This window comes from Hemitrygon akajei, chromosome 29, assembly GCF_048418815.1.
Source record: "Hemitrygon akajei chromosome 29, sHemAka1.3, whole genome shotgun sequence".
NCBI classification, from domain to species: domain Eukaryota; kingdom Metazoa; phylum Chordata; class Chondrichthyes; order Myliobatiformes; family Dasyatidae; genus Hemitrygon; species Hemitrygon akajei.
Genome location: NC_133152.1, coordinates 2,310,680 through 2,322,848, shown reverse-complemented (window position 1 = coordinate 2,322,848; position 12,169 = coordinate 2,310,680). Strand labels below are relative to the sequence as shown.

The 12,169-nt window shown below is 45.7% G+C and overlaps 1 protein-coding gene across 2 annotated transcripts in view; it reads right to left on the bottom strand.

The window, feature by feature from the left end:
- Positions 1–12,169, bottom strand: part of LOC140718199 (ephrin type-B receptor 2) — a 443,811-nt gene that overhangs the window by 69,199 nt on the left and 362,443 nt on the right. For both annotated transcript variants that reach the window (XM_073031645.1, XM_073031646.1), the window contains exon 8: positions 8,040–8,148. In XM_073031645.1, coding sequence (XP_072887746.1) covers positions 8,040–8,148 — 109 coding nt within the window. The remainder of the gene's footprint in view (positions 1–8,039; positions 8,149–12,169) is intronic.

The following is a 12,169-nucleotide window of genomic DNA, read 5'->3' as shown; positions in this document are numbered from 1 at the left end:
CACCTCACCCAGTTTGTTTCTGTGTTACTCCCAATTCTTCTGCCTATTACCTTCATTCAATATCCCAGGCTGCAGTTGGAGCTGGAGTTGGAAGGTAACCGAAAAAAGGGCATGCCCTGGGTGCTGGGGGTCCTTAATAATTGACGCTGCCTTTCTGAGACACCGCTCCTTGAAGATGTCCTGGGTATTTTGTATGCTAGTATCCAAGATGGAGCCAACTAAATTTACGACCCTCTGCAGCTTCTTTTGGTCCTGTGTAATAGCCCTCTCCACCCCGCCATACCATACCAGACAGTGATGTAGTTTGTCAGAATGCTCTCCACGGTACATCTATAGAAGTTTAAGAGTGTTTTTGTTGACATACCAAATCTCTTCAAACTCCTAATGTTGGGTGACTGCCAGGAATGGTTCCCTGCGGCCATTCCCCACTGCAACAAGTATACACCTTTGGATACGACTGGGGGGATGATCCATCGGAGCATGACAGCAGCTGCCAGGCTGGTGCCAGTGTGGCCAGCTTTGAGGCTTGACAGCAAAATGTAGTCAGGCAGTGCAGTACTTATAGTGGACTCGACAGGGGGACAGAAAGGAGATTCTGCGGTCGCAAAAGAGACACCAGGCTGGCGTGTTACCTCACGGGTGATATGGTTCATACTGGAGCAGCTGCAGGATATTCACAAAGGGAGGGGGATCAGCCAGAGGTTGTGGTGCATATTGGCACTGATGACATAGGCACAAAAGGGGGAGAGGCCCTATACAGTGAGTATATAGAGTTAGGAAAGCGGTTGAAGAGATGGACCTCCAAGGTTGCAATCTGTGCCATGGGCTAGTGCAGGTACAGTACGAATGGGGGAAATAGCGCAGATGAATGAGTGGCGGTGTAGAAGGTGCTGGGGACAGGGTTTCAAGTTCTTGAATCATTAGAACCTTTTCTGGAGAAGGCATAACCTGTACAAGAGGAACGGTTCGCACTTGAACTCAAGGGGAACCAAATCCTAGCTGAGAGGTCTGTTCATGCTACTTGGGTGAGTTTAAAATAGTTTTGCAGGGGGCTGAGAACCGAAGCCCCAGATCAGAAAGGGAAGGATTGGACTGAGAGGTAGATGTTAGGGGAGGAATTGAAAGGCAATATTGAAAAAAAAAGTATGATGAATCACATAGTTTGAAGTTTGCATACTTTAATGCTAGGAGTATTATGGTAAGGGTGATGAACTCAGAACATGGACCAGTACATGGAACTACGATGTTGTAGCCATTACTGAAACTTGTTTGAGAGAGGAGAAGGAATGGGTGATTGATGTACCAGTTTTTCAAAGTTTTAGAAAAGATAGAGGAGGAGGTAAAAGAGGGGTGGGGTTACACTACTAATCAGGGAGAATATCACAGTTGCACTCAGAGGAGACATAATGGGGGGGGGTCAAACACGACATCTATTTGAATGGAACTCAGGAATAGGAAGGGTGCAATCACACTGATGGGATTGTATAACAGACCACCAAATAATCACCAGGACATTGAGCAACAGATATGTAATCAGATTAAGGAAATGTGTAAAAATAATAGGGCTGTTGTCATGGAGGATTTCAACTTCCCTAATATAAACTGGGACCTTCTTGGTGTAAAGGGTTTAGATGGGGATGAAGGTTTCTTAAATCAATATGGGGATGATCCAACAAGAGGAGGGGCCATACTGGACCTGGTGTTGGGTGATGAGCCATGGCCAGGAGAATGAACTTTCAGTGGGTGAACACTTCTCTGTAACTTTCAGGCTAGTGATACGTAGGGATTGGTATGGTCTTTGTGGGGGAGTTTTAATTTGCAGTAGGGCAAATTACAAGGGCATCAGTCAGGAACTAAGAAGCATTAATTGGGTACATATTTTCTCTGGCAAATCCACATCAGACATGTGGAGGGATCAATTGCAAGGAAGGATGGGGATGGAAAGATAACAGAACCTCGAATGTCCAGAGAAGCGATGAGTTTAGTCAAAAAGAAAAAGTATGTAAAGCTTTGGAAGTCAGGATCAAATGAAGCACATGAGATTGTAAAGAAGCCAGAAAATAACTAAAGAAGGGAATTAGGAAAGCCAGGAGGGGCCATGAAAAGACAAGTAGAAGTAAGGTGAATCTCAAGACATTCTATACATACATCAAGAGTAAGAGGAAAACTAGGGAGAGAGTGGGACCACTCAAGGAAAAAGGGGGTAACAGTTGCTCGGATGCAAAGAATGTGAGTGAGGTACTTAATGAATATGAGGTCTCGCTTCAGTATTTACCAAGGAATACTGAAAAAGACATGGAGGACCAGCAGATAAGTGCTGAGTGCATAATTATGTTAAGGCGTTTAGAGGTCAAAGAAAGGAAGTGTTGGGCCCTTGTTCAGTAACTTTGTGTCCTCTCTAGCCATAAGTGAGGTCCCAGAGGACTATCGAGTGGCTAATTTTGTACCTCTATTTAAGAAAAGAACAAGGGAAAATCCTGGGAACTATAGATGGTGAGTTTCCCAACAGTTGTAGGGAAATTGCTGGAGAAAATTATTAGAGCTAGGATATATGAGCATTTGGAAACCCTTGGCCTAATTAGGGAAAGCAAACATGGTTTAGTCCATGGCAGGTCATGCCTTACCAACTTGATTGAGTTATTTGACAAGGTGGTAAGAGCGATTGATGAGGTTAGGAAAATGAATGTTGTCTACGTGGATTTTAGGAAGGATCTGCAGCAAATTGCTGTTTGGATTCAGAATTGGTTGGGGGTAGTAGTTGAAGTGTCAGTATCTCCAGCTGAACTCTGTCTTATTGTGTGTTTCCCACTAGCTGTCAGTCTGTGGTTTTGTATTGCCATGTGCTCCTGTCCCCACTCCTGCTCGACTCCGGTCCCTGTATTACTGAGTACTCCGTCTCTCATCTGTTTCTCATTATTACCTGTATTGCTGCCACCTGTGTCTCGTTGTGCTCCACCTATCATCTGCTTCTCTGTTTATCGCTCAGTGTATTTCAGTCCTGTGTTTTCACCTGTTTGTTGCCAGATTGTGCCAGTGAATTTTCCTGAGCCTTTGCAGTATTTGTATCTGTACTCTGTCTGTTTCCTGATTCTGGTTTTTGGATTTCTCTGGATGTTTTGATCTTGGCCTGAACTTTGATGCTGAATTTGTTTGCATATTGGGATTTGTTACTCAATTAATATCACTGTGTGCGCAGTACTGGGTCTGTGATTGGATCCCTGCTCCAGTGCCCTGACAGTACAATCTGGCCAGAATGGATCTGGCAGACCATGGTTGTCTGAGAACTGCCCTGGAACAACAGGGAGTGATGCTGGGGAGACACCAGAACCAGCTGGACTCCGTGTTCAGGGCAGTGGAGTTGCTTTCTACCAATGTAGCTGATTTTGTGGCCCAGACTCAATCATTCCAGCTGTACCAGAGCACCCATCAACATTCTGTGACTGCATCTTCCGCCCCACCCTCTGCATTCTCGCTCAGTCTTCCCGTCCAAGAGCCCCGTCTGCCTCCTCCAGAAAAGTACTCGGGTGAGCCCGGTACCTGCAGCTCTTTTCTTTCCCAGTGCACCTTCATTTTTTAATTACAACTAATAACATTTAAGTGACTGACCCAAGGTAGCTGACCCAACTGTCCGGTCAGGTGAGAGATTATTTCCTGTTTTTTTTCCACTTATTTTCTGAAGTGATGAGAAGTGTTTGATTGCTCCAAACATGGGAGAGAGGCTACCCATGAAATGCTGCACATGCACCAGGGCACAGATCTGTGTCAGATTACACTATAGAGTTCTGGGTCCTAGCCACCGTCAGCGGCTGGAACTCTGAGGCACAGTACGACACCTTCCTGAATGGCCTCTTCAAAGACATCAAAGCTGATCTGGTCACCCAGGACCTTCCTTCCACTTTTGAAGCCTGGTGGATTTGGCCATCCATATTGATGTTTGCCTTCAGCAGTGCTGCAGGGGAGGGGTTCCAGAGGGTCACTAGGGGGGGTACCAGGTGAGTTCCAAGCTCCTCATTAATCTACATTGCCCTGCCATTTGCCTCCATCTACAATTACCATTCCAGAGCCCAAGGCCCTGAAAGACAAAGGAGAATCAGCACCCGCTCCTGTCTGTACTGTGGCCAACCAGGCCATTTCCTCTCCACCTGCCCAGTAAAGCCAAATGCTCACCAGTACGATGAGGAGTAGTGGTGAGTGTGACCCCTGTCCAGCTCTCCTCGACACCGCTCACTCTCATACCTGCTTCTCTGGAGTGGGGCATCCAACACTGAGCAGTTTCCATCTTGGTTGATTCTGGTGCGGAGGTTTTTTTTTTAAAAATCAATTCCAGCTTGGCTGCCCAGTGGGGATTACCAATGTCTGCTCTCCAGTCACCATCGATGGCCAATGCCTTGAATGGTCAGAGACTGGCTAACATCTATGTCGTGGCCCCGGTGAGTCTCAGTTTATCCGGAAAACATCATGAACAGTTAACCCTTTATGCTATTGACTCTCCTCAAGCTCCCATTGTCCAGGGCCATCCCTGGTTAGTCAGACACAACCCCCACATTGACTGGCCAGTCACAAGATGGTAGGCTGGATCTCATTCTGTCACTCCCACTGCCATGCTCGGATCCCCTTGTCTCCAAGCCCAGATCCCTCCAAGTAATTTCCCGACCTTAGTGCCATCCCTCCTGAATACGTGGACCTCAAGGCTGTGTTCATCCATTTCCCTACTGCTTCATCATCCATATTATTGCACCATTGACCTCTTGCCTGGCACATCTCCCCCAAGGGGCTGCCTGTATTCCCTGTCCGTACCTGAAACAGAAGCCATGAGTAAGTACATTCAAGAGTCTCTGGCTGCAGGCACCATCCGGCCGTCTTCTTCCCCTGCTGATGCCGGTTTTTAATTTGTTGAAAAGAAGGACGGCTCCTTGCATCCATGCATTGATTACTGGGAACTGAATGAAGTCACTGTTAAGAACCGTCGCCCTTTTCTGCTCATGACCTCGGCATTTGAAGGAGCGTCAGTTTTCACCGAGCTTGATCTCCGTAACACCTACCATCTTGTCCGCATCCGCAAAGGGGACGAGTGGAAGCCGGCCTTCAACACCGCCTCAGGCCATTACAAGTATCTGGTCATGCCATTCGGTCTCACCAGTGCCCCCGCTGTCTTCCAAGCCCTGGTAAATGATGTTCTCAGGGTCATGCCTGCAGAGTTCTCCAGTACCTTCTGGAGAACCAGCTCTTTGTGAAGGCTGAGAAATGTGAGTTTCATTGCAATAGTCTCCTTCCTGGGATATGTAATTTCAGGCAGTTCGATTCAGATGGACCAACAGGAGGTCAAGGTGGTGGTCGTATGGCCCCAACCCTCAACTCGTCAGGAGCTGCAACGCTTCTTGGGCTTTGCTAACTTCTATCACCACTTCAACATAAATTACAGTACACCGGCTGCACCACTCACTGCTCTTACCTCATCGGCTGTCAGATTCTCCTGGTCCCCTGTTGCTGAAAAAGCATTCTCTGACCTGAAGGAACATTTCACCTCAGCCCCCATCCTGATTCAACCCAACACCGACCGGCAGTTCATTGTGGAGGTGGATGCGTCTGACATTGGTGTAGGAGCTGTTCTCTCTCAGCGCTCGGCCAAGGATGAGAAGGTACACCCCTGCACCACCTTCTCTCACCACCTCACTCCCACAGAGCGGTATTATGATGTTGGAAACTGGGAGCAGCTAGCTATGAAGCTAGCTCTGGAGGAGTGGAGGCATTGGCTGGAGGGAGGCAAGGTGCAATTCTGGACTGATCACAAGAATCTGCAATATATCCGTACTGCCAAGCGTCTCAACTCCCGTCAAGCTCGTTGGTCCCTGTTTTTCTCAAGATTCAACTTTACTGTCTTTCCGCCCCGTTTCCAAGAATGGAAAACCTGATGTGCACTTGGAGATTTCCTTCCTCTGAGACCCCTGAGGAACCTGATGTCATCCTCCCTGCTCACTGTCTCGTGGGTGCAGCACAATGGGACACTGAAGCCATGGTCCAAGCTGCTCAACAGAGTGAGGCAGCCCTTAGTCAATGCCCCACTAACCGTGTTTATGTTCCCAGCTCTGTCCACTCAGAGGTATTGCAGTGGGGTCATTCTTCCCGGTTATCCTATTACCCTGGAACCAAGCATACTCAGGTCTTCAATCAGTCGAAGGTTCTGCTGGCCCTCCATGGGATATGACATCCGCAATTTTGTCTCAGCCTGCTCGGTCTGTGCTCAAGGCAAGAACTCTAACCGGGCACCCACTAGTCTGTTACAAACCCTGTCAATCCCCAAGAGACCCTGAACCCACATTGCCCTGGATTTTGTCACCAGCCTTCCCCCATCAGATGGTAATACCACCATTCTCACAGTAGCTGATCGTTTCTCCAAGTCTGTGCAGGCTTCCCCCGCTACCCGAAGGTAGAGTGTTCCTATGAAACCGTTTGTAAGTCAAAATGTCGTAAAGTGAAGAAGCAATTACCATGAATTTATAGGGGAAAAACTTTTGAGCGTTCCCAGACCAAAAAAACAACCTACCAAATAGCACTTAAAACCTAAAATAACTCGAACACATAGTAAAAGCAGGAATGATATGATAAAGACACAGCCATATAAAGTAGAAATATTGTATGTATGGTGTAGTTTCACTTATCTAACTCGGGAACACAGCAAACCAAAATCGATTTGGAGAAAAAAAAATCAGCACGTACACGCATGCTCACATAACTGCCCGCACGAGGATTCATGGTCATGGTAGTCTTACTTGGGGTAAACACATGTATAAAGCGGGCATCTTTTTTCGTAAAAGCGAAAATCTTCTTTGGTTAACGAAAACCGGTACTAATGTAGGTCTTTTGTAACAGCGAGCAGTCGTAAAGCGAACGTTCAAAGAACAGGGGCCACCTGTCCACTTCATTCCTTTACCTAAACTCCCCTCAGCCAAAGAAACTGCCAAATTACTAGTACTACATGTTTTAAAATTGTATAGTTTACCTGTGATGTGTCAGACAGGGGCTCTCGATTCACATCCAACTTCCAAAGGGTATTCTATAATTTTCTGGGTGCCTCCGTGAGTCCATCTTCAGGATTCCACCCACAGACCAATGGCCAGACCGAGCGGCCAACAACAGCTAGAGACAGTATTGCGGTGTCTGGTCTCCCAGAACCCCTCCACGTGGAGTCAGCAGCTACCCTGGGCCGAGTACACCACAAACTCTCATCTGTCCTCATCCATCGGTCTGTCCCCTTTCGAGTGCTGCCTTGGCTACCAACCTCCACTGTTTCCTGCCCAGGAGGAGGAGGTTGGTGTTCCATCTGCCGAGGCGTTCATCCGCCATTGTCAGTGGATGTGGAGGCACACTCGCTCTGCCCTTCTCCGTGCCTCTTCTAGGATCAAGCATCAGGCTGACCGCCATTGCTCCAAGGCCCCATGTAACCGCCAGGGACAGTGTGTGGCTTTCAACCTGAAAACTGCCCCTCAAGGTGGATTCCTGCAAGCTGGCCCCTCGCTTCATTGGCCCCTTTCCCATTGCTAATGTCATCAGCCCTGCTGCCGTCCGTCTCAAGCTCTCCACTCTCCACTGCATTCATCCCACCTTCTGTGTCCTGCATCAAACATACCTGGAGAAGCACTAAACAAGCTTAAAGCCACAGTGCAGCAGACTAAAACAAGGAAGTAAGATTGATCTGAAGTTAATTATTGGGCAACATAGGCATGGTGGGCTCACTCGTCTCTGTGCTAAACACATCTGAATCTACAGAGCAGTTAAGTGGGAGACTAAGTATCCACCATGAAGCAGCCCCACAGAGCAACAGAAAGTCTATCAATGCAACAAGTTTCCATTAACCAGAGCATTTAGAAAGGCAAGGAAGTTCCTGCATCAACCTAAATTCAATGGTTAAGAGCCATTCAAAAACATGAATATTGTTACTAATTTTCAAAAACTGGGTTAAAGGAAAGCATATTGTACAACCAGAGGATTAACTTTTTCAAGTGTTATGCAACACAGAGTAGATAGATCCTTTGAGTTACCTGTTGCAAACAATGAAAATGATTAAAACCGCAATTATGAAGATCAGGCCAGCAGCTGCTGATCCAATGATGAGAGGAAGTTTCTCCTGAAGACTGCTCTGGTATTCCGCTGCAAACAAAAACAAACACATTAAATGGGTTGTTTGTGCTAACATCAGCCAGATTTAATGCAATTTTCTCTTATTTCTTAAAGAATTTTTTATACATATCATCTGACCACATTTTAGCACATGGCTGAATCTGCCTGCTGGGGCTGGCAGTTGGTTCCACTTGCTATCAGGTGAGGTTTGTGACTGCCACAATACACTGCTAGAGCTGACTGTGTGACAGATGGCAAAATATCTGTTATTCAGCTGAATTACTGGAGTCCAATGGCAGTGACAGAAAGGAAAAGAAGATCTTTGACTGACGTGGGCTTGTTAACGATGAGGATTGTTAGACTGGGCTGTGAAATTGTTATTTTCCTTGTAGTTTAAGTTTTCCTTGTTGTTAAGTTTAAGTGTCCTATGCTTGCTTGAGTTTATATATAATCACCTATATATATGTAATTGTATCAGTAATGACAGTACAGTTGCTTCTGTATTTTTCAAGAAACATTAGCTTTCAGTAGCTGTTGTCAAACCATTTGAATCTGGCAATTTTATAGGTTGTTATCACTGGAATTTGTGCTATCTCTAATCTGAGTATGAGACGGCTATGACTACTTTTTCCTTTGTCTTTTCTTTGTTCTCTCATCTCTCACTCTTTGCTTGTTCCTTGTTCCTTGTTCTTGTAACATTTAAACATAGAAAACATAGAAAAACTACAGAACAATACAGGCCCTTTGGCCCACAAAGTTGTGCCAAAAATGTCCCTACCTTAGAAGTTACCTAGGGTTTCCCATAGCCCTCTATTTTTCTAAGCTCCATGTACCTATCCAAAATTCTCTTAAAAGACCCTATCATATCCGCTTCTGGCAGCTCATTCCATGCACTCACCACTCTCTGCATATTTAAAAAAAACTTACCCCGACATCTCCTCTGCAGCTACTCCCCAAACTTTAAACCTGTGTTCTCCTGTTGCAACCATTTCAGTCCTGGGGAAAAAGCCTCTGACTATCCACATGATCAATGCCTCTCATCTTATACACCTCTATCAGGTCACCTCTCATCCTTCGTTGCTCCAAGGAGAAAAGGCCGAGTTCAATCAACCTGTTTTCATAAGGCATGCTCCCCAATCCAGGCAACATCCTTGAAAATCTCCTCTGCACCCTTTCTATGGTTTCCATATCCTTCCTATGGTTTCCACATCCTTCCTGTAGTGAGGCGACCAGAACTGAGCACAGTACTCCAAGTGGGGTCTGACCAGGGTCCTATATAGCTGCAACATTACCTCTTGGCTCCTAAATTCAATTCATGATTAATGAAGGCTAATACACCGTATGCCTTCTTAACCACTGAGTCAACCTGCGCAGCTGCTTTGAGTGTCCTATGGACTTGGACCCCAAGATCCCTCTGATTCTCCACACTGCTAAGGGTCTTACAATTAATACAATATTCTGCCATCATATTTGACCTACCAAAATGAACCACTTCACACTTACCTGGGTTGAACTCTGTCTGCCACTTCTCATCCTATCAATGTCCCACTGTAACCTCTGACAGCCCTCCACACTATCCACAACACCTCCAACCTTTGTGTCATCAGCAAACTTACTAACCCATCCCTCCACTTCCTCATCCAGGTCATTTATAAAAATCACAAAGAGTAAGTGTCCCAGAACAGATCCCTGAGGCACACCACTGGTCACCGACCTCCATGCAGAATTTAACCAGTCTACAACCACTCTTTGCCTTCTGTGGGCAAGTTTGTTTTGGATCCACAAAGCAATATGCCCTTGGATCCCATGCCTCCTTACTTTCTCAATAAGCCTTGCTTGGAGTACCTTATCAAATGCCTTGCCGAAATCCATAGACACTACATCTACTGCTCTTCCTTCATCAATGTGTTTAGTCACAACCTCAAAAAATTCAATTAGGCTCGTAAGGCACGACCTGTCCTTGACAAAGCCATGCTGACTATTGCTAATCATATTATACCTCTCCAAATGTTCATAAATCTGCCTCTTAGGATCTTCTCCATCAACTTACCAACCACTTAAGTAAGACTTCACTGTTCTATAATTTCCTGGGCTATCTTTACTCCCTTTCTTGAATAAAGGAACAACATCCACAACCCTCCAATCCTCCGGAACCTCTCCCGTCCCCATTGATGATGCAAAGATCATCGCCAGAGGCTCTGCAATCTCCTCCCTTGCCTCTCACAGTAGCCTGGAGGTACATCTCATCCAGTCCTGGCAACTTATCCAACTTGATGCTTTCCAAAAGCTCCAGCACATCCACTTTCTTAATTTCTACATGCTCAAGCTTTTCAGTCTGCTGCAAGTCATCACTACAATCACCAAGATCCTTTCTCATAGTGAATACTGAAGTAAAGTATTCATTAAGAACCTCTGCTATTTTCTCTGGTTCCATACACACTTTCCCACTGTTACACTTGACTGGTCCTATTTTTTCATGTTTTATTCTCTTGCTCTTCACATACTTGTAGAATGCCTTGGGGTTTTCCTTAATCCTGCCCGCCAAGGCCTTCTCATGGCCCCTTCTGGCTCTTCTAATTTCCTTTTTAAGCTCCTTCCTGTTAGCCTTATAATCTTCTAGATCTCTAACATTACTTAGCTCTCTGAACCTTTTGTAAGCTTTTCTTCTTGACAAGAATTATTATAGCCTTTGTACACCATGGTTCCTGTACCATACCATAACTTCTCTGTCTTATTGGAACATAGCTTGGCAGGACTCCACACAAATATCCCCTGAACATTTGCCACATTTCTTCCATGCTTTTTCCTGAGGACATCTGTTCCCAATTTAAACTTCCAAGTTCCTGCCTGATAGCTTTATAATTCCCCTTACTCCAATTAAACACTTTTCTAACTTGTCTGTTCCTATCTCTCTCCAATGCTATTGTAAAGGAGATAGAATTATGATCACTATCCTCTCACTAAATGCTCTCCCACTGACAGATCTGACCTCTGACCAGGTTTATTTCCCAATACCAAATCAAGTACAGTCTCTCCTCTTGTAGGCTTATCTGCATACTGTGTCAAGAAACTTTCCAGAACACACCTGACAAACTCCACTCCATCTAAACCCCTTGCTCTAGGGAGATGCAAATCGATATTTGGGAAATTAAAATCTGCCATCACAACAACTCTGTTATTAATATACCTATCCAGGATCTGTTTCCCTATCTGCTCCTCGATATCCCTGTTACTATTGGATGGCCTATAAAAAAACATACAGTAGAGTTATTGACCCCTTCTTGTTCCTAACCTCCACCCACAGAGACTCCATAGACAATCCCTCCATGACATCCACCTTTTTTGTAGCTGTGACACTATCTCTGATCAACAGTGCCACGCCGTCATCTATTTTGACTCCCTCCCTGTCCTTTCTGAAACATCTAAAACCCGGCACTTGAAGTAACCATTCCTGTCCCTGAGCCATCCAAGTCTCTGTAATGGCCACCACATCATAGCTCCAAGTACCGATCCACGCTCTGAGCTCACCCGCTTTGTTCATAATACTCATTGTATTAAAACAGACGCAGCTCAAACTGTCCATCTGAGCACGTCCCTTCTCTATCACCTGCCTATCCTCCCTCACACTCTGTCTCCAAGCCTTCTATATTTGTGAACCAACTGCTTCTTCCCCAGTCTCTTCAGTTCAGTTCCCAACCCCCAACAATTCTAGTTTAAATTCTCCCCAGTAGCCTTAGCAAACCCCCCTGCTAGGATATTGGTCCCCCTGGGATTCAAGTGCAACCTGTCCTTTTTGTACAGGTCACACCTGCCCCAAAAGTGGTCCCAATAATCCAGAAATCTGAATCCCTTCCCCCTGCTCCAATCCCTCAGCCACACGTTTATCCTCTTACCTCATTCTATTCCTATATTCACTGTCACGTGGCACAGGCAGTAATCCCAAGATTACTACCTTTGCGGTCCTGCTTCTCAACTTCCTTCCTAACTCCTTGTAGTCATTTTTCAGGACCTCTTCCCTTTCCCTTTTCCTACCCATGTCATTGGTACAAGT